The sequence below is a fragment of the Lutra lutra genome, chromosome 7 (assembly GCF_902655055.1).
Source record: "Lutra lutra chromosome 7, mLutLut1.2, whole genome shotgun sequence".
Classification (NCBI taxonomy): Eukaryota; Metazoa; Chordata; class Mammalia; order Carnivora; family Mustelidae; genus Lutra; species Lutra lutra.
Window position 1 is genome coordinate 46725998 of NC_062284.1, and position 21755 is coordinate 46747752.

General features: G+C 49.5%; 1 protein-coding gene across 1 annotated transcript in view; it reads right to left on the reverse strand.

Annotated features, from left to right (window-relative positions):
- Nucleotides 1-21755, reverse strand: part of MEGF11 (multiple EGF like domains 11) — a 353918-nt gene that overhangs the window by 166847 nt on the left and 165316 nt on the right. The window contains exon 5 of the mRNA XM_047736785.1: nucleotides 19820-19912. Within this exon, the coding sequence (XP_047592741.1) occupies nucleotides 19820-19912 (93 nt within the window). The remainder of the gene's footprint in view (nucleotides 1-19819; nucleotides 19913-21755) is intronic.

The window sequence follows — 21755 nt, forward strand, 5'->3', positions numbered from 1 at the left end:
TACCTTATTCATCTCACACAAGACTCCAAAGCAGCTACTGTTTTATAGAAAAAGAAATCAAGGCACAGGGAGGTCATAAAGCTTGTCCAAGGCCCCACAGTTGGGACAAAAGTGAAACCAGGATGTGAGCTGGTCTGCTTCTACAACCTATGCCCTTAGCTTCCCAGGACTAAACATTTACCCCAGGACTGCTGTTGCTATGGTGATGAAGATGATGATGATGACGATGATGATGATGATATTATCTTCAGTGATGAAAAGGGTTTGGTGATGCTCTCTCTAAACCATTCAACGCTTTTCATGGGGGAAAACACTGGGGCAAAAAATTCTAATGTTCTAAGATAGGAATTGGTAAAGATTTTCTATAAGAGGCCAGGCAATAAATCTTTTTTACTTTCCCGGCAAGACCGTCCCTGTCACAACTATTCAACCTTGCTGATATTGTGAGAAAATTATCATAGACCTCCCAAAACAAAGGGGCACGTCTGTGTTCCAGTAAAACTTTATTTACAAAGGCAGGACATGAAACAGACATGGCCCATGGGCCATAGTTTGCCAACCCGTTGTAAGAGAGCTACTTTAATTAGGAAAGGTGCATAGGTCCCCTCTTTTTTTCTCCAACCTAGGGGAAATGAGCCCAGTGGTCTGGAGAGAACATTCAGGAAAGACTGGAGTAAAAATCACACATGTGGGCTCTGGGGCAAGGGACAGCTCATGGGAAGGTCAGCCCCAAGGCTGCCCCCTCAGGTAGTGAGGGCTTGGGAAGCCCAGCTTTGGCAAAAGTCCTTGGCGCCTAGAAGCCAGGGGAATCACATCAAGCTTGCCTATCCCTTCAACCAGATCCTTGCAGTGAGCAGAGAGCTGGCCCCAAGAAATTTCAAAGGCACACCTGCCCCGGATGTTCCGTCGCTCTGTGACTCCCTGATGACCCAAGGTGTCCTGGCTGGGCTGAGGGTGCCTGACGTGATGAGATCCACTTTGGCCTGAAAGGAGGAACGCTCAGCATTTGGAATCACCACTGCACAAAAAGGGGGTTCAACCATCTTTGGTTCAGAGGTTCATAACCCCGTACTCAAGAAGAGGCTGGTTCCGCAGCTGGGAGAGTCTTGTCTAACACCATCTACGAAGTTGCTGCAGAGCTAACTAGATAATTCTGAGCTAAGGTGAGTATCGTCTTACACAGACATGCTCTTCAGATCAATCCACCTCTCCCCCAGCGGCCGCTGCCTCTCGTTCCCTCACCTCTTGAATGAGAATAATTTGCAAGGCTGTCTGGAGGATTCAATGAGCACAGACGCAGACCAACCCAGCACCTGCCACACAGTAGGTACTTAGTGATGTTCCGTGCCCTTCTATGAATGTTTATCTAGCCAAGCAGCTGCAGAAAGCAAAGGTTATAAGAAGATCTTTTAAATTTTGAGAGAAAACTCTGCCTTAGTTTGATCTCCCCACCTCCCCACCAAGAACTGGGAAAGGACAGCCGTCATTCATTTCAACTGTGGCTTTTCTTGGTATAATTTAGTGGCCATGATGTCTCACAGCTTGTTCTATCCTGTTCCAAGCACTGCCTGGGCACAGAGTTGGGGAGATAAAAGCTCTACCTAAGACCCACCTATGGGACTGCCCCCCTGCCCCGCACCCTGTATACAGGCATCAGCACCAGCAACTCTTTAATGCTCTGATTCACCTGCCTCTTCCGTCTACTAGGCTCTATGTTCCTTAAGGAAAGGGGCAGCATCTTACTGCCTTATCCCCCAGTGCTTAACCTAGAGCCTGCTCTCTGGGGGCTCCCACCGTGAGATACACTGTTGGGCTGGCCCTAAAAGTCCATCAGCCCATCTGCTTGTTCTCTGCACAGAATTCACCACATTTCTTGCCCGTTCTCCAGACACTCTGGCTGTGACCGATGTTTTAGAGCTGAGAGCAAAGGCAGGGAAGCCTGCCCTGCTAATCTTTATTTGCTAAGCAAATGGTATTGACTTTGAAAGAGAAAGAGAGATGTTCCTTTCAATAGCAGCCCTGCGTATGTGGTTTGTGATCTCCCCGGAGAAGCCCAGCAGCCACACTGGAGAGCTGTTATTTCCTGTGATCTGGACCATAAAGGGCTCCTGGTTCCCCATCAGGGATGTGACCCAGAGCCAAAAAAAAAAAAAAAAAAAAAAAAATGCAGTGCAGAAAAGAGGGGAACCTTCAGTGATTTCCTCTGGCGACAGCAAGGAGAAAACAATCGACACCACTCATCCTGCTGCCAGTGATTTAAAGAAAGCTGGTTCCAACTCCAAGTTCCTCGTGGCCCTGGCTCATACACCAGGGACTTCCTCCGTGCCCCGCCCCCCCCCCCCCCCCCGCCCCCCAGCCCAGGACTGCACCTGAGGGAATAAATGAGTACTATCTAGCTCAGCCCAGCACCATTGGCAGAGCCCACATCACACCAAACGATGCCCTGCAGGCACTCTGCCCTCCAGGAGCCCTTCCCTGCTCAGGCCAATGGGAAGGACAATGCACAGCCTGCCTATTGTTCCTCAGGTAATAGGGTAATCACACTCTGTAGATTGAAGGCACTGTGTGGGCAGGAACCTGCCTGGCCATTCATAAATCCTAAACAGAGTCTGCTTAGCAACTGTCCTGTATCCATTAAACAAATTCTGTTCTGCTGAGTCAGAAACAGACCAATTCCTGGGGTTTCCCAACACACCCTCCGTCTCTGCTTTTTCTTATCACCCAAGTCTTGACTCAAACGTCCCTCCTCAGAGAGGCCTTGGATAACCACCCTGCCTCACTCCCTTGAACTTACTACTCTGTTTTATTTTTTTCATACCAACATCTGAAAGTTACTGTATTTATTTCTGTGCCTGCTAACTGTCTCCCTCACTAGACGGTAAGCCCCACTGAAGGCACAGGCTCGGTCTTATTTGCTGCTGTCTCTCCAGCACCCAGAACTGGGCACAAAAGGCCGGTTGGCATCCAACACAAAAGTACAAAATGAAATGCACTCCAGGTGAGTGAGTGAATGAAGAGTGAGCGCACTCAGTGCTGGGGGACCACTTTACCTTTGCCTTCTTGGGGGAAGGTGCTCACCTCGGAGCTGCTCAGAGATTCCCTAGATTCCCTTGCGGGGACGCTGCAGAGCCAGGACCCAGGAAGGTCATCCATCTTGCCCCCACTGTAGGACTAGAAGCTCACCTTCCCAACTGGCTGTCACCCCACTGTCTCCAGCTCCTCTGTTTCTTCCCGGCCCTATCGGCCCTTTGATTTAAGGTAGCAACTTTTCCAAGGGAACAGCAAAACCTTAATAAGAAATCAGCCAGGGCTGATGGATGACACCAAGTTGGCACCAGCCTCAAGGGCGGACAGAGTTATTTTAAACTATTCAGATTTACTAGGAAGGGAGCAAGGCAGAGGAGGATTTAGGGGCTTGCCTCCTGGCAGGACATGTGGACAGGTCCCCGAGCAATCTAAGACAGACATTTCCTGTGCTGTCCACCCCCACCTCTGCCTTTGCCCCGCCACCCTGAGATGGATGGTGAGGCCCCTGGCATGAGGAATTTATTGGGAGCTGGTCAAATAAATTTGAAGTCTGGGAGCTGAACAGAACCTTGTCCCTCTCTTCCCTGCTGGGGCCCTTGTGTGAGGATGGGCAGTCCAGCGGGCTGTCGCTGAGAGGCTGTGCCCCTCTGCCGAGGGCAGGCTATCACCATCTCCCGTAGCCTCCAGGAGCCCAGGACTCCTAAGCCCCCATGATGAATTAGACCCACTTCTCTACTCCATTTGTCTGGCTCCCGCTGGGCGCTACAGACAAAGGTGCATTGCACCACCTAAGCCACCGTGTTTTAGTTCAGAGGCCTGAGCTGCCCTGTTCCCTTTTCTTTCCCAAGCAGACCTGGAGCTTTCTGGAGCTCAAGATTCCTCTTGTCTCCAGAGTCCCTTACCAATCAATCCCCGTCCATCCTCCAAGGCCCATCTCAGTCCTCACCTCTTCCAGGGAACCCTCCCTGATTTCCCAGGGAGAACCAGGCCCTTCTTTGTGGCATGCACAGTTTATCTGCTTTCTGTAGCAGAGATGATGGGCGGCTTGTGCCCTTGCCAAGCTCCCAGTTTTTACTTGCAATATCCTCCCTGCCTCTCTGCCTGCTCCTCACCTCACATCTGGCATTGACAGACGCTTAGTAGGTGCTCAGCAAACATCTGTTGAACTGAATTGAACGAAACAGACAGCTAAGTTTAACCCAGACCAACACATTGTTTTTCTTCACCTGAGCTTGGGTGCCTGCTAGGTGGAGAAAGAGGTGACAACTTTTCTTCTGCATACGGAGTATTTCGAGTGTATTGTAAAGTACAGAGAAAATTAAAGTAGAGGATATTTGCCCAACAAGTCTTATCATTCCCCAGTTTTGCTACAGATGTTTGCATTTTCGAATAAAACAGTGCAGAGCTGAAACCGCTCGTGGAGCCCTCCCTCCTCCTTCCTCCCTCCTCCCTCCCAGGGGCAACCTAAGGCCGACTTCTGCATTTATCACTGCCGTGCCTGTTTTTATACTTTCACTACATCTGAATGGACCCACAAATAGCATATTCATTATTTCGCAGGCTTCTGAACTTTATATAAATGATTATTATGTGGGATGTATGTAGCCCTTTGCAACTTGCTTTTTTTTCACTCACTATTATGTATTTGAGATTCATGCAAGTAGACAGGTACAGCACCAGCTCATTCCTTTTAACTGCTGTGGCGATTCCATTGTATGAACAGATTATGAGCCATCCCAGTCCCCTCTTGAGGGACCTCTATGCTCCTTGCTGCTTTTCAGCACCAAAACAATGATGCAGGCGACACACACCTGGAGAAGCTCCCTGGGGCAGAGCTTCCCAAGCTGTAAACTAGAACCCCGAAGAGAGTCACAAAATTAATATCAAAGGTCACAATGACCCTTTAAAATAATTAACTCGAAGAGACGTTCAAACGTCAGTGTGCGCCTGGGTGTGCGCCAGGACATGATATGAAATGTGTTTCTTAATCCAAGTTGTGATAGGAAAAAATGTTTGAGAAACAGGGCATCATGGGGTTGGTTTTATCTTCAGTTTTATTTAAAATTGCCAAGTTGCAGGGCACCTGGGTGGCTTAGCTGGTTAACCGCCTGCCTTTGGCTCAGGTCAGCATGCCAGGATCCTGGGATGGAGCCCCACACTGGGCTCCCTCTTCAGCGGGGAGTCTGCTTCTCCCTCTCCCTCTGCCTTCTGGCAGCCTATTTGTGCTATCTCTCTGTCAAATAAATTAAGATCTTAAAAATTGCCAAGTTGCTTCCAAATGCCCCCTCTCTCACCAGGAGCACATAAGAGTGTCCATTCACCTGCATCCTCGCCAACACTTGGTACTATGAGAAACTGGTTTCCCCCAAAATGCTGAGTGTGATAAGGTGGCCTCTCTCCTTTGAATTTGCATTTCCTAGCTTGCCAGGGAGGTGAGCATCTTTTCATATGCTTACTGCCCATCAAAATATCCTTTTCCTGTGAAGTGCATGTTTATATTCTTTGCCAGGGTTGCTCTTATTGATTTGTGGGATTTAAAAACACAGTCTGGATATTAACCCTTTGTGGACTGTGTTACAAGTATCTTTTCCCAGTAGGAGGCTTGCCTTTTTACTGTTTTGCCAGCTCTGACATTCTGATTCACAGTGAGGCAAAAGGGGACCCATGGCAGAGAGGTTGACTCTAGGGCCGGGGGAAAGCTGAGGTCTTTCTGCATCCCCAGAGCAGACCCCTAGGAAATGTTTGGTGACCATAATATAACTCACTTGGTAATTTTGTCAGATTTGTCCAGCAGAGAGTGGGGCTTACAGCAAGGGTTCTATGGAGACTTAATGAGTTCAGTCATAGGTTTGCTGCGCTATAAGAAAAGTCTCAATGTCCAGGTAGGGAAATCAGAATGAGGGTATCTCCACTGCCAAAAAGAGCATTGACTTTATGGAAGGTTTTCCTGCAGGAAATCTATATAAAGTTATGAGTTGGTTTAACTCAGAATTCAACTTTGTCCAATGTTCCAGAGAGCAAATTTGGGTCTCCCAACCGGTGGCCCCAAGCATCTTGACTTCAGTCATCCCTGTTAGCTCAGAGGAACACACTGATTCATCATACTTTACAGGTGAACCAACAAAAAGTAGATGTCTTGTCCAGATCACATTGCAAGCAGGGGCCAGGGTGCATCCGGATCCCATCTCTTGACCTCTATCTGATAAAAGGTTGGGACCCAGAGCAGTGATAGTTTGAAGCCAGCGGATCCCTAAGCTCTCAGATGTAGGGGAATGAGCTGAAGATATTGCAAAGAAACCTATGACCTAACACAGGCCAGGTTTAAGTCCAAATATCTCTATATGTATCCCCCAGGATACAAAGAAAGAGATGGAGAATAAAAACCCTATCTGGCATGACCTCAGAACAGGAATAGGAATAACAGCTTGTACTACTCCAAGGCCCACTTGCTTGGGCTGGAGGATCCTTGGGCAGGGACAGGGGCAGGGTCTTACTTGTTCCACATTTCAAGACTCAGCACTGTGTAGGGCACAAGGAAGGGGCTCAAAGGAGCATCTGCTGAATGAAGGGACAGATGGATGAATGGATGAACCAGTGGAGGCATGCACAGATGGACAGATGGACAGAAGTATGGATGAAGGGATGGAGAGATGGTCAGACAGAATGATGGGCAGATATAGAGAGAAACCAATACACAGCTAAACGGATGGATGGATGACTGGATGGATGGATGTTCCTCAATGGAAAATGCCCTAGGGGAAGATCTGGTGTCAAAAGAACTTCTCAATCAGGCCACCAAAGCTGGGAACCCTGCTGCAGCTGTTCATAAAATTTACCAAGTGACATAACTGCAAGAAATAATTGCTTCTAATTGGGCTGAATTATTCTGGCCATATAGTAGACGTATTTTTATAACTTTATTAATTATTCAATTTGAGGCCTATTACCCAGTCTGCCAAAATGGGCTTTCCTCATTAGAGGGTGACGGATTCCCCAGTTCGGCTGCTGCGGCCTCGTTGGGCAGTTGCTGCCCGCCTGGGGATCCCATGGGTGTCCAAGGATGGGAGGTGGAGGGTAGGACTGCCCCTGACAGGCAGGCTGGGAGTCAAAGATCCTAGAAGCCAATAAGCCTGTTTTGGGCACTCTGCCTGGCCATCCCATGGGCCATCACATCTGTCTTCCCCGGTCTGGCCAAGGAGACAGAAGGGCATCAGAATACATCCAACCTGGCCCCTGTGGGTCACCTCCTGCCCAGATCCATTCACCAACTCTTAATCATGGTGGTCTCCCCTATCCCCATCCAATCTGCTCCCCACACCATGCCAAAATGAGCCTGCCATATGTTCTTCAGTGGCCTCCAGTGGGGACAGAGGGAGGAGAGCACGGCCCAGCTGGCCCCAGGTTGGGGGCGGGGCTGGTTAGCCAGGACGGGAGGGCTGATCAGAGCCTCCAGCATGTTCTCTGTTCCCAGACCCAGGCCCAGACTGGTCACAGGTTAGTTGGGAGAAGGAAGAGTTCAGAGGTCACCACGAGGAAACAACAGAACTCAGCTGATGAAAAGTGAGCCTTAAGGAGCTCCCCAAGGTCCGTGGAATAATGTCCAAGATCCTTGGGCTGCTAGTGTCAAAGTACCACCCCACCTACCCTGGCTCCCCTCCCCCACCCCAGGCAGCCTCTGCTGTAGCCACAGAGACCTGCTCACCAGGCGGTAGCTTGGCTTAGGCACACCTGTCTGCCTGGAACGTCCTCTCTTTCTGTACCTGACTACTGAGACTTCAAACCTCATCCTTCTTCGAGCTCTGGTTCCCATGTTTTCTGGCATCTCCCCCACTCCTCCAGCTACACGTGATCTCTGCTTCTTCTGAAGGACCAACTTGACTCCTGGCCTCACATCACAATCCTTGAGAACACCCACCGGGGAGACACCAGGTGAGAACTTTTGGAAGATCAAGGGACGTGGCTTTGAAATCTCCTAAGCAGCCAGCCCGGAGCTCCATACTCTTCCCTAGTCCAAGCGCCACCAAGACATCATCATCCAGAGGAACCCAAACATGATAAAATGAGAGAGTGAATCCACTGGGTCCCACTGAGTGCTGTGCTGAGTGTCCCCCACGTGTCCGAGGCACTCGGGGTCCTGGAGTCCCAGAGATTAGACTGGGCCCTGCCACGGGGAAGGTCGCAGGGGATGGAGACGGAGAGGACAGCAAACACGTAATCAAACACTGATTGTCCAGGGTGGCGTGGACCCTGGACACTGGCCGTGTGGAGACAGTCAAGGTGTGGGAATCATGAAATGTCACAAGAAGGACGGCATCTGAGCTGAGCTTTAAAAGCAAAAGAGCAAACGGGTCAGTGTAGAAAGGAAGGTGAGGCAGGGAGGAGGTGGTGTGGAGTGATGGTAAATGAAGCTAAGAACTAGGCAGGCATCAGACCAGAGGAGGTTTATAGGCCTGGGTGAGGAGCTAGGGCACTCTCCAGCAGGCAAAGGGGAGCAGGAGAGTGACTGGGCCCATATTCGCTCTCATGCCCTCCCTACCTCCCATGTGTGGGAGGGTCTGGAGAGGGAAGCCAGGGAGCCCTATAAAGAAGTAGGAACCCGAATTGTAAGTATGGTCTCCAGAAACAGACTGCCCGGGTTCAAATCCCGACTCTGACACTTAGTGCCCTCAGGCCAGGTCCTCAACCTCCTTGAGTCTCTGCTCCCTCATCTGAAAGATGGGGGTAACCGTGAATAATCATGAATAATCATGAATAACCACAAATAATCATGATTAACGACTAGGATGGCATGTACAGTAAGTGCTGACGTGAGTTAGGACAGAAGCCTAAGTGAGAGCAAAAGCCAGAACTCCCTCCCTTTTAGCCTCAAATGCCACTTCCTCCTCAGCCCCACAGCATGCGGGGCATATTCCTGAGTGGGGACAGCACAAGCAGCTTCCTCAACTGCATCACAAGGGCGGTCGTCCCCACCTCACCAGGCAAGCAGGATAAAGCGAGATCAGAGATCTAATCCCCATTCTCCAGGGATGCCCAGCACACTGCAGGTCTGGGCTGCCCCAGAGACAATGCCCCCCCACCCCACCTGCTCCCTCCCTCCCTTTCCCTGGCAGAGTTCCAGATCGTTCTCTAGGCTGCTGGGGCCAAGATGGCACAGTTCACAATTCTCTTCCCGGAGGGCCTGTTTCCCATGGAGACTCAGCCCACGCACCCATCCTGAAAGTGAGGCCATGTGCTTACGTGTGTGCATTCGTGTGTGTGTGTGTGTGTGTACATGTATATGTGTCGGGGGTGGGTACCGTGTCCTTTTCATGCCTGAGTGGGGCCGGGGAGGGCTGGCGGCACTGCCTGCCAACCCCACATGAAGATACCAGCTTGGCTGCTGCCGTTCTGTTCTGCTTTTGTCACATTCTCTGCGGGTTCTCCCACCCTCTTCCTTCTCCCCCAGTTCCTGAGACTCCCTGTGTGTCACTTATTTATTAATTTTGTTCTCAGGGAGCAGATGGCCAGAGCTGAGGCTGGCAGAATGTGCCTCCCCGTCACCCCGTCCCCCACCCTCCGACAGCCCCCTTGAACACGCAACTCACACAGGCTCCAGGCTACCCTGTTTCTGGAATTCTCAAACAAAAAACTGACTTCTAGGAGAGGCCACATAGACCTTCTATGACCCTTGATCCTGCTCAGATGGGACTGGTCCCAATACGTCCCCTGGTCTGAGAGGCACAGGGGTGCAGGGGGATGGGGTGAAGCCCTGAGGGGCTGCCCTCTCTCAGGGCGCCAGAGGTACCCCATGCCCCCTTCTGCCCCATGGTCTGCCTCCCTTGGACCTGGGAAGGAGGCCCTTAGTTCTCCCTTCCTTTCCTGGTGGGCATCATCACAGGAGCAAGAGCCAGTCCTGGGGTAGAGATGGGGCAGGGCAGAGCAGCTGCCCTCAGGCTCATGTTCTGGGGTCTCCACAGGCTGCCCCCATCCAGCCTCATCCTCACCCCCACAACAGTCTGGGCCCCCGTGAGGGCAGAGCACCCCAGCCTCTGTTTCTCATTCCCCATTTCTCCTGAAAGGCACCCCAGAAAAGGAAGAAACTCTGGAAAGGAGGAAATAAACCTTTTCACTAGCTTCCAGAACACAGCCAAGAATAGGGGCGGGGGATGGGGGGTGTCTTAAAAGGAGGAAGGCAGGGTCTGGGGGCAGGTGACAGCCAAGGGCAAATCTGCCTTCTTGCCATCTCTTCCCTGAAGCCCCCCAGCCCCCCAAGACTCTGGCAGCCGCTGGGCTGTCTCTTTCAGCCTCCACCATAGGCCCTTCACAAGTGAGTTGGTTCTTGCTTTTTTTTTTTTTTAATCCCAGTGGTCTGTGGAAAAAGGCCAGGCACACCCACCTGTGACACTCCCCAGCTGTGGGACTGCAGGCCATCATTCACCTCTATGTGCCCCAGTTTCTTCATCTAAAACGGGAGCATGGCACACACCCTTCCTTTCCGCACCCTCCCCCTGAGGGCTTTCCTGAACCATCCAGGTGCTGCTCCCCCATGAAAGCCAGAGCCTTCTCTCTCTGGGGACTCCTCCAACTCCCTCCTCTCTGTGCTAGTAGCTCTGGCTTCCACTCTAAGTTCCCTGAGGCTGGGGGCCACGTCCTCCACATCCCTAAGTCCCCGCCCCCCTTCAGCCCTGGACCCCTGGCAGTGCTGTCATCCGACAAGTGCTCAGTAACCATGCATTAAGTGGAACTTAAGGGACAGAGAGCATGGAGCCAGCAGGGCCGGTCGCCCCAGCCACGGACTTCTTTTTTGTTCGAAATTAGAATTCTGGGGTGAATAGCAGCTTCCCTCACGCATAGACCTTGAAAAAGCATTTGCTGCCGCATCCGCCCCTCCCTTCTGTTCCCATCACGGTGACTGCGCCCCAGTGCGCACTGCTGACACGGAGCCCACTGTCCCAGGGAGGCCCATAGGCGCACCAGATGCCGGCAGAAGGCCGCCCAGGCGGTTCTGAGAGGGGCCGTGGGCTGGGCAGAGAAAAAGCAAGTGTAATTGCTTTGTGATTCATCTGAAGTTGCTTTAACCTTGACAGCCGGCTCAGCGTAGTGAAAACAGGACCAACCAACCGGGGGAGCTGCAGCCTCCCTCCATACACCCCCTCCCAGCTAAGGCAGCCAAGGATCCCCAGGAAACCAGACCCCCCTACCCCACCGGGGGAGGTGAGGATGTGAGTCACGCAGCTGCCCCCACCCATGGCTGTCCTCCTCCCCACTCCTTTCCCAGGTCCCAGAATGAGGAGAGAGAATCACAGGAGGGCAGCAGCGGGGAGGGGGGTGGAGGGCTGCTGGGGGGAAGGAGACTCCCTCCCCAGAGGTCAGTGGGAAGGTCACCAGGGCCCTTGATTAGGTGATACTGGATTGTGACTTCCCAGAAACAGAGCATCATGGGATTTAAGAGTGTAATATCCACACCAAGCTTCCCATTTTACAGAGGAGAAAACTGGGACTCACAGAGAGGGAAGGACTTAACTAGGGTCACCCAGGAAGAGGTATGTCCTGAAGCCAGCTTTCCTGTGTTTTATGGCACAGGGCTTCTACTTCTTGGAGGCAGTCTGGAGCTATGGGAAAAACACAGTTCTGGGTTCTAATCTGCCCCTTGCTAGCTGGGTGAAGATCAGAAGTTACTCTATTTCCCAAGCTTTGGTTTCTTTGTGAAATGGAGATAACATGCATGATCCCTCTGAGCCACGAGGAGATGAAATGAGATCGTCTGTGTGGGGCATCTGTGCATGGTGGGAGCAGGAATCCCCATTTATCTTCCTCCTCAGACTCTGTGGCCCCTCAGGTTTCCTTCTCCTCTCCCACTACTCTCCCTTGGGCTCCTTACCCAATCCATCATTGAGGAAGATCCCTTAAGTTTTGGGAGTGGCCCTTGCCAGCAGACCTATGTGGCTGGCCCACTCATTCCCCCATCAAGCCCTGCCCATGTCCTTCCAGGCGCCTCTTGCTTGCCCCAGGAGGCAGGAACCCCAGCCCACATCCTGTACTTTTGCTTTACCCTCATGTTCTGTGCTTCTAGACAGTGACGTATCCATGTTCATCAGTGAGAAGTGTGTCCAGGGGCCCCTGAGATGGGAACTCTTCCCTGATGTACTTTTCAAGCCACCCAGGGTTGACCCCTCTGGAAATTTCTAATTCCAGTGCCCTGGGCTGCCCTATAGTCAGGTGTCTCTGCTCTAGGCCTAAGCTAAGAAGGAACTGAGAGGGTCGGGAACCTTTGGGTCATTGGCACAAAAGTCTATAGAACAACTTGGCCTCTTTGCTTTGGTATAATGAGATCCAACTGCCTCTAAGATAACTCTAGCCCTGAACTCCTAGAGCAGCTGGTGGGAGACAAAAGGCACAGGAGTCAAGAGACCCGGGATCAAGTCACGACCTCCCTGGATCACCCCGGAAGCAGTTTCCTTTCTAGGGACCTCAGTTTGCCCATCTGTAAAATGGAAGCAGACCCAATAATTTCCATGGTCCCTCCTAGCTCTTGATTCAATAGTTTCAGGTTAAATCACGAGACCTTGGATTTGGTTCCAGGATCCCAGGCCATACTTTCTGATATTCTATTCCAGGAACTGGTGGTTAAATGGAAAGGTATGTGAAGAGATCTTCAAGAAAACAGCAAATGTGAGATTCATAAGACTCACGGCCATGGAGGGCCCAACACTGAGCACTATAGAAAATGCAAAGACCCTGTAACACTGGAGACAAGGGAGTATGAGCTGGGACAGAGGCTTTATGCCAACCCAGAGCCAAGGAACCCAGACACAGATGGGGTGGGGGTACACAGACAGCCCAGCAGGCTGGAGGGAAGATGCCCAAGAATGCAGGGGGGAAAGGGGTTTAGGGCCTGATATCTTATTCAACCATCCTTGCAAACAGTCATTGGCACTGGGAGATCTAATTCTGCTTATGGACTTCTTGCATTTTTCTACCGCTTCCCAAACTTTACCCTTAAATTAGCCCCGTTCCCAGGGAGGTTTGGTGGCATAGCTGCGAAAGGTCCACCAAAGGCTCAAATAATCACATTTTTGGTTGTTTTTTTTTTTTTTAAAGCATGCCAATTCTGCATTTAATTCTATAATCACTTTTTATTTGTTTTAATACAAGGAGCAGTGTTTAAAATTACTTATCAGATAACTAATGTACCATTACATGGTGAAAAAATTAAACTCCACAGCTTTAAAAATCTTTGGAAAATTCTTTTAAACAAATGGTGCTCAGAAACCTTGGTATCCACATGCAAAGAAACCTAAGCTGGACCCTTTCCTTACACCATATGCAAAAATTTACTCAAAATGGATCAAAACCTTAATGCAAGAGCTAAAATGGTAACGTTCTTAGACAAAACATAGAGGAAAAGCTTCATGACATTGGATTTGGCAATCCAAATGATTTTTTCACTAGGACACCAATAGCACAGGCAACAAAAGAAAAAATAAATAAATTGGACTTCATTAAAATTAGAACTTTCGTCCATGAAAGGACCCTAATCAACAGAGCAAAAAGGCAACCCATGGAATGAGAGAAAATGTTTTCAAATCATACATCCTATAAGGGATTATTATCCAGAATATATAGAGAACTCCTACAAGTCAAGAACAAACAACCCAATTAGAAAACAGGCAAAGAACTTGAGTAGACATTTTTCCAAAGAAGATCTACAAATAGTCAATAAACACACGAAAGATGCTTGATATCACTAATTAGGGAAATGCAAATCAAAACCACAATGAGCTATTCACAGGGATGTGTTTTGTTTTAATAAAAAAAAAAAAAAAACCCAGAGAAAATAACAAGCATTGGCAAGGATGTGAAGAAGGTGGAATCCTTGGGCATTGCCAGGGGGAATGTAAAATGGTACAGATGCTGTAGAATGAGGTATGGTGATTCCTCAAAAAATTAAATGCAGAATTATCACCTGATCTGCTGATGCATTTCTGGATTGGCGATCCAAAGAAGTATATACACCAAAGAAGTAAAAGCAGAAAAGCAATCTGTACACCTGTGTTCTAGCAGCATTACTCACCATAATCGCAAAGTGGAAGCAACCCACGTTTCCACTGATGGATGAACAGATAAAAAGGAATCTACAGACAATGGGATATGATCCAGCCTTATAGGGCAAAGAAGTTCTGACATGCTACAATATGGATGAACCCTGAAGATATCATGCTAAGTGAAATAAGCCAGCCACAGAAAGATATTATACAAGCTACCTAGAATGATCAAATACTTAGAGACGGAAAATAGAATGTGGCTTCTATGGCTAAGGGGAGGGGAGAGTGAGAGCTAGTGTTTAATGGGTACGGAGCTTCATTTGGGGAAGATGAAGAAAGTTCTGGAGATGGATAGTAATGATAATTGTGCAATAGTGCGAATGTACTTAATGCTACAGACCTGTACCTTTAAAAATGGTTAAAATGGGGAGTGCCTGGGTGGCTCAGTCAGTCAAGCATCTGCCTTTGGCTCAGGTCACAATCTCAGGATCTTAGAATCTGGCCCTGTTGTCGGGCTCCCTGCTCCGTGGGGAGTCTGCCTCTCCCTCCACCCCATCCCCTACTTGTGCGCACACACCTCTCAAGTAAATAAAATCTTTTTTCAAAAAATTGTTAAAATAGGTTAATTTTCTGTTATGCATCTTTTATCACACACACCAGCACACACAACTCTAGTAAACCCATACCTTAGGTTTGAAAAGCACGGACCTAAACATCCCAGGCTAGTCTGGAAGTATGGGCAGATTTCTGAGCTGGTAAATGATTTATTTTAATCTGCTAGGATAACTGGAAGCCAAGTCAGCCAGGAGTCCCACACACCATTCAAGATAAGACATTTGATTTGGCAGGAGCTACTCTTGGTGGGAGCCCAACGCGGTTCCTGCTGCCTTCATTACTCGGGGACTTGTGGTCCTGCCTCATGCCAGCATGGGGTGGGGTGATGGGAGGCATCATCAGACAGCGAGACACTGAGTAGTGAGGGAGCTTTTACTCTTCCGCACTTGGTCTGTGCACATGGACAAAACATGTGCAATCTTAGTGGAATCTAAGAATGGGAGAAGGTGGGGGGACGGTGGGGAGTTGGAGGTGTGGGCTTCTCTCTCATGTCTACCCCAGCAGCTCTGGGAAGGCCAGAGACCCAAACCAAAACACCACACTAGAGCCCCGAAAACAAACCACAAAGCACCATGGGACGGGAGGCTGAGAAGTAGGACCCAGGAAATACAATAATTAAATAATACAATGAAGACTTAAATTTCCAAGTTGATTCTTGGGTATCATTTATAAAAGTTAACAGGGCATATTTAATTTAGGAATTGGCTCACGTCCTTCTCCTTACAGCTGAAACCTCGTAAATGAAATACACTGGACCAGTGCCCAGTGCGGAAATAAAAGTTATGAATAATGTTTCTATCTCAATCATTGTCAGTGCTTTAATATTCCTAATTACTTTAAAAAGCTAGATATTCAATATAGGAAAACTTTTTTTCTTTTATCTCTACTTGTGAGATTAGTGCAATTTAATAACAGTCACTCTGTCGTCTTTATTCAGCGTCAACTGACATTTCATCCTTCTACTCCTCATTATTATATGGGATGGAGGTTTATGACCAAGCAAGCAGCCACTCTGCTTCCCCATATTGGTCCTCCCAACACCTTGGAATTATCCACAGTAGCTTACGTGCCTGCTCGCCAGGCAAATCAGCATCACCTCACTTTCTTTGTGGAGCAGAAAGAATTTAGTCCAGGCCTTAAAGAAATTAGGCTATGGGGTTTTAAGTCTGGAAAAGAATGAAAAGTCTCCCAACCCCACCCCAGGACGAGATTTGTCCCCTTCGCAACTGTCAAAGTCATAAATCCCTCAGCAGCCATGAAGGGCAAGACAGGGCAGGCAATAGGATGAAGGATCTTTATGACCCTCCTTGCTGCTTCCAAGAATTTATCCTACAAAGAAATCAGGACAAATGGGCAAAGATATATGCCTGAAAAGAATCACTGCAGCACTTTTTCTTTTTTAAACACAGGGCCATAGTCCCTTGCCCACAATCCAAAAATCCCTAAAAAGCCCAAAAGAAAAATTGTCTTAAAACTCAGCACCAAATTCGTTTAGATGCCAGATCTTCTAGGAACGGATTTGTGGTTACATATTGCTTTGATGTCACTAGACGGAATTAGTCCTGTTCAGAAATATTACTTTGTCTCATACCAGGGGGCTGCCCAGTTCCCACTGGGGGTATAAGTCATATACGAAGAGTCATCACACACGTTTCTAAACTCTGAAAAAAACTGAAATTCTGAAATCAACAAGCCCCAAGGACCCCGAACACAGGATGGTGGGGCCTCCAAAAGGAAAAAACCCCTAAAACAACTTAAAAGCCATCAACAAGAGACTGGTCAAATGCCTCCAGTAATCCACAGAAGAAAACTCTATAAAGGTCTTTAAAAATTTAAAGGGAGATTCATGTTTATTGACAAAGAAATCAGTGCATGACATAAAGTTAAATTTAAAAAGCACGTTACAGAACAGCACGTAGACATGATCTAATTCATCAAAGTTGCATCCAGACGTAGCTCTCAGAGCAAATATGCAGAGAAAGGACAGGGAGGGCAACCACCCAAATGCGTGTGTGTGTGTGTCTAAACTTTTTGTAGGATTCTGGTGCCCTTTGGAGTTTCTTTCTAACATGAACAGGTAAGATTTTTAGAATCAGGAAAAAAAGCCAACAAGAATGACGATTTCAGTTAAACAAAAATCCAAGCTTCCCTGCAAGGGGACCATATGTAGAGACATGTCCGTGGGCAGCTCCCATTCAGAAATCTCCAGAGGTACGCAGTGCACTGAGCAGGATGCCCCCTCAACATGGGCATGGGCCCCCAAAGACCTGAAGGCACACTCAGGTGGACGGGCATCCAGTGACACCCTAACAAGCAGGCTCAAATTGTTTGGACTGCCCCTGGTCACAATTGGTGTCCCATGGCTGATGCATCTACTATCAGAACAGGATCTCAGGGCCATATCTTCCAAGAGGATCCTGCTTTCTCCTGTGAGTAACACAGCTTTCTCATCCAAGACCTAGTTTAACCTTAGGCTGTATTAACACAGGTTGAATATCTAGAGGAAGGACGTGATCATGAAGAGTTCAGGTTTGGGACTCCAGTGTTTGCTTGGTGAATAGTCCCAGGTTCACTATTTACTAGCTGTGTGTCTGTGCAAAGTTTGTTGGTCTTTGTGTGCCTCAGTGTTCTCATCTGTAAACAGGGCTAATAATAATTCCTATTCCATAGGGTCATTGTGGAGATTAAGTGAAGAGGGAACGGGAGTGCCTACTGCAGAGTAAAACTCAATGAAGAGTACCTACTTTTATTATTATTTTTCCATACCAGCCTACAGTTTTGTGGTCAGACCTAGGAATGTTAATTTAAGAGGAATAAAGACCACAGCCAATAGAGAGGAACCAGACAGGGAAAGTAGATCAGACCACGTCAGGGGAGAAACACAGCAGCTTAGAGAATAAAAACTTGGGGAAGGAAGTAATCACTGTCTTCTAATACCCAAAGGGCTGAGCCATGGAAGGGGACTCTGGTTTCTGCGATGCAACCCCAGTGGTTATTATCAACTACGCTTTGATCAACATCTTCCCATAGCCAGTCTGTGGCCTTGTCCACTGATCTTGGGAGAAATTCCAGACATGGCAAGGAGAGTCATGGCAATCCATCATCCTTCTCTAGAATCTACCATGAGTGAGAACCAACTGGTAAAAGCTTGAGACAGATTTCCAGTTAACAGAAGGAGAAGCTTTCCAACAATCAGCATATACTTTCACAGGAGGCAGTGAGCTCCTTGTGAATGGAGGGACTCAAGCAGAAGTTGGAAGGCTCTTGGTGACATCTAAGCTTTCAGGGCTCTGAATGATCTTGAAAGTGAGAGTCTATGAATTCCTTTCATTCGACGCTGGCTCTGGCAGAGGGTTGGAACCCATCTCCCGGGACTTCCTATGGTTTCAGGAGTCCATGCCTTTCAATCGACTTAGGGGTGCTGGCTTTTCAGCCCATGAAAATGGATTTCACCGGGGAAAGAGCTCACCACCAAGTCATCACACTTGGAATCAGGGGTGGGGGAATTAGGGAGTCCCATGTTGTCCTGGTAGCTAGCAAGGCCATTTCCCTGTCTGTTTGGTAAACTCACTCGAGGGGCAAGATTTACTCTCAACTGCTCTAAACACTCCAGCTCAATCGAGGGCCTCCTTCATTGCATTTCTTTCACCAGAAGGAAAACCCTGAAAGACACAGACCATGTCGGAAAGACCCTCCAGGGACCACCCCGGGCCTGGCCCAGTCCAGCATAGATGGAGCACTGAGCACGCCTGCACCAATCAGTGGCTAATACGCACTCAGGGTCCCCAAGACTCAAGCTGTCTTTCTAACCTCCAACAGGCCACCCTTGACATTATAATCCAGCATGCAGCAAGCAGCCCTGTCCCTGCAGGGCTCCCCTAATCCAAGTTAGTTCTCCATCAAGGACTCGTGGCAGGCGAAGTTACAGAACACAAAACACGGACAAGGAGGGGGAACAAGCTCGTGAGCGTTCTAGCCCACGTTTCCTGGAGTCCACAGAAAGACGGGTGCAACACATTCCTTTACTTTCCATGTCCCTCAAGTGTATTTTTTGCTGTCTGGAGGGATTCCTAGCCCCGCAGCTCAGCGTAGCCCACCTCAAAGCCCACCTCACCCTGAGGTCCCAGTGCACTGAAGAGTTTACTGAGTCCCCCAAACAGATCCCAGACTCCCCGAGCCAAGATAATTACCCAGGCTCAAAACAAAATCACATCCAGTATCCTTGCTGGGGGGTATGTTCTCATGTGCTGGGTAGACAGGCAGGGGGGCTCCGGTCAAAGCCCTTGAGAAAAAGGACCATAACCAGATGTTTCCAACTCAGCGGAGACAGTAGAAAAGGGCAAGAGCACCACACTGGGCCAACGTGGACCCACCATTCCCCTCCTCAATTTTCATGACCATTACAGTTACGTTGGGACAGGAAAGAGGGAGGTGGCTCCCAAAGATAGGTAAACACAGGGGGGTAGACCCCAATGGATCGGCTGAGATAGGTTATCTACTCAAGTCACAATAAAAAAGATGCTCTACCCCAGCCCAAAGCAGGAAGAAAACTGGGTTTCAGCATTAATCAAAGCCTGTTTGAAAATCCTAGGAGACCATAATGTTGACCAACCACTGACTGCGAAATGTACTAATGGAAAGAGGGTCATCTGGGAGCATTTAGGGGAAATGAGCCAGAAGAGCAAGAGTTGTCTTCAGCTGGGTTCTTGGCAGAGAATTCCCTGAACAGCTGCTGGGTGCACCCCACCCTCTTAGAGGCCAGCCCCATGGCAGACACGACACCCCCTGCTGCTGCAGGTGGCAGCAGTCTCTGGCCCTGTCCGTCAGTCCCAAGAGCATCTCAATTTCACTTCAGCCCTTAACAGACCGTATCTAGAAGCGTTTCACTGAGTCAGCGTTGTACAAATTCTCCACAGTTCCCAACAAATGCAACGCACGATGATCCTCCAGACCCCCACCAACCATTGCCCCCCATGCCGCTGGAGGCGTCCACCCCAAGTATCACCACATAAATGCAGGGCTGCCTCTTCCCTGACGTCCACACTCCTCTGGGCTGCCCCAGGCCAACACAAAGAATTCAGCATGCACATGGTACACCCTCCCCCCAGGCCACAGCCAAGGGACCTCCTGGGCCCCAAAGACCCCAGACTCACCGCTGGAACAGTCGGGTCCTCCCCAGCCGGGTTCACAGTGGCAGGTGTCCGGGGAAACACAGCGGCCATGCACACACTCCTCTGTACACAGGGCTGCAGGGGGCCAGGAGAAAGGGAAGAAGCACAGGAACAAACAGTGAAAACCAACCATCTGGTCAAAGAGCATAAACCACTTTGTAATGATCCCCTGGGGCCCCAGGGATGTTCAGAATGCATCACTGGCTTTGGGGAAAATCAAGCTACTCCTGACTCGCATCATTTAATTAACTCTGAAATGGATCCAACGAAGAGCCTCATTTCCTAAAAGGAAACTCAAGCCCAAGAATGGGCAGTCTTAGCTTTTCAAGAACATTCTCTCCAAGTTTTAACCTTGGAGACCCTCCCCAAACCCCGGCCCCAAACCCACACTCCTGCTCTCTTTCCCATGAGCTCAGGAAGTGTGTCATGTCCACCTTTTGCTTTTTCCCCAGTTTCTTTCTACAAAGGCCCCCAAATTTATCAGGTTGCCTGCAAAGAACAGGTTCCTCTCATGCTTCCCCCACCTTCCTGCCCTCCTCCCCAAATGCCCCTATTTTGGGGCTCTCAAATGTCAGCAAATCTGCAAAGTACACAAACGCTGAGGAAAAAGCAACAGCTAATTATAAGAAAGTAATTAAGAGAGACATCTACGATGATGATAATTGTAATTAGAAAGTGCCTGGCAATTTCTTATCACGCAGTCAAATGCTGCAGCCTCCTCAGCTGGGAGGCAGCAAGAGCAAACTTTCCATCTACTTCCTCCAGCGCCGAGAAGGCTTACTGGTAGCAGATTGAGGAAGGGGGATTATTTCTCTCTTCCTTTGACATCTGCACGTTCTCAAGGTCATCTTTTGCTCCTGAGAGATCTGCCCCACCATCTAATCCATCAGTGAAGGATTACAGAAAACCCCCATTTTGCCACCCAGGCCAATTTTGTAAGCTCGGGAAATCAGCAGCTCCCATCGACCCTGTCAATTTCTTAGACGGGATCTGGATGAAGCGCTTTTTTTCTGACAAGCAATGAGAGAGACCTTCTCTCCGCCTGGAACTGGCCTGGGCTATGGGAAACAGGCGGCCCCCAGTGCTGAGTCCTGAGGGGCAACCAGTGACCTCCAAATACCCACTCCACTGCCATGTCCACTGCCTGGCCTGAATGCCCACTGAGAGGCCACGGTCAGGTCAGACAACAAAGTCCATTTAAGGGTTGGTGTGATGCTGATGCTGAAGCCGTTGCCTTAACTTTGCCCAAGCCCCCGTGCAAAGGCATCCAGGAGAGCCGTTTCAGATGTCCCACTTGTAAGTGGTCAGGAGTCAGCCTGGCCTCTACCGTGATCTACTGGGGGAGGGCCCTGGCACCCGTGTCCCCAGGGGGCTCTCAGGGAAGGTTCTGGTCTGTGAAGTTTTCCACTGCCCTGGAAGTCCGGGGAATGGCAGGGGCCTACTAGCTAACCTAGTTCTTGCTGGGGAACTGGGTTGGCCTCTGGCTCCAGTGACCAGCTCCACTTAGAGCCACAGTGAGCTGCTGGCAAGACCTTGCCTGACCACTCCTGCTTCCCAGGCTCTCCCTGCTCCACTGGACGTTCCAAACAAACTCAAATGGGTCAGTGTGCCCAGGACTCACCGGACACCAGATGTCCATCCCCAGGCTCCCTATCAGAGGCCAGCACCTCAGCCTGGCCAGCTCCAAGCTTCGGCCTCAGCTGCTTCTCTCCCCCATCTGCATCCCCACAGGCTGAGTTGCCCGCATGGTCCCCAGCTAGGTCCCTCCCATCAGCTTGTCAGAGCAGCTCAAGACACCCCTGCTGCTTTCTGATGGCACAGAGAGACACCTGGAGAACGGTGAGGTAGACAGTGAACAATGAACCTGCTAGCTATCGGGGCTGGAAGAGACCTCAGAGAAAACCATGTCCAACCCCTT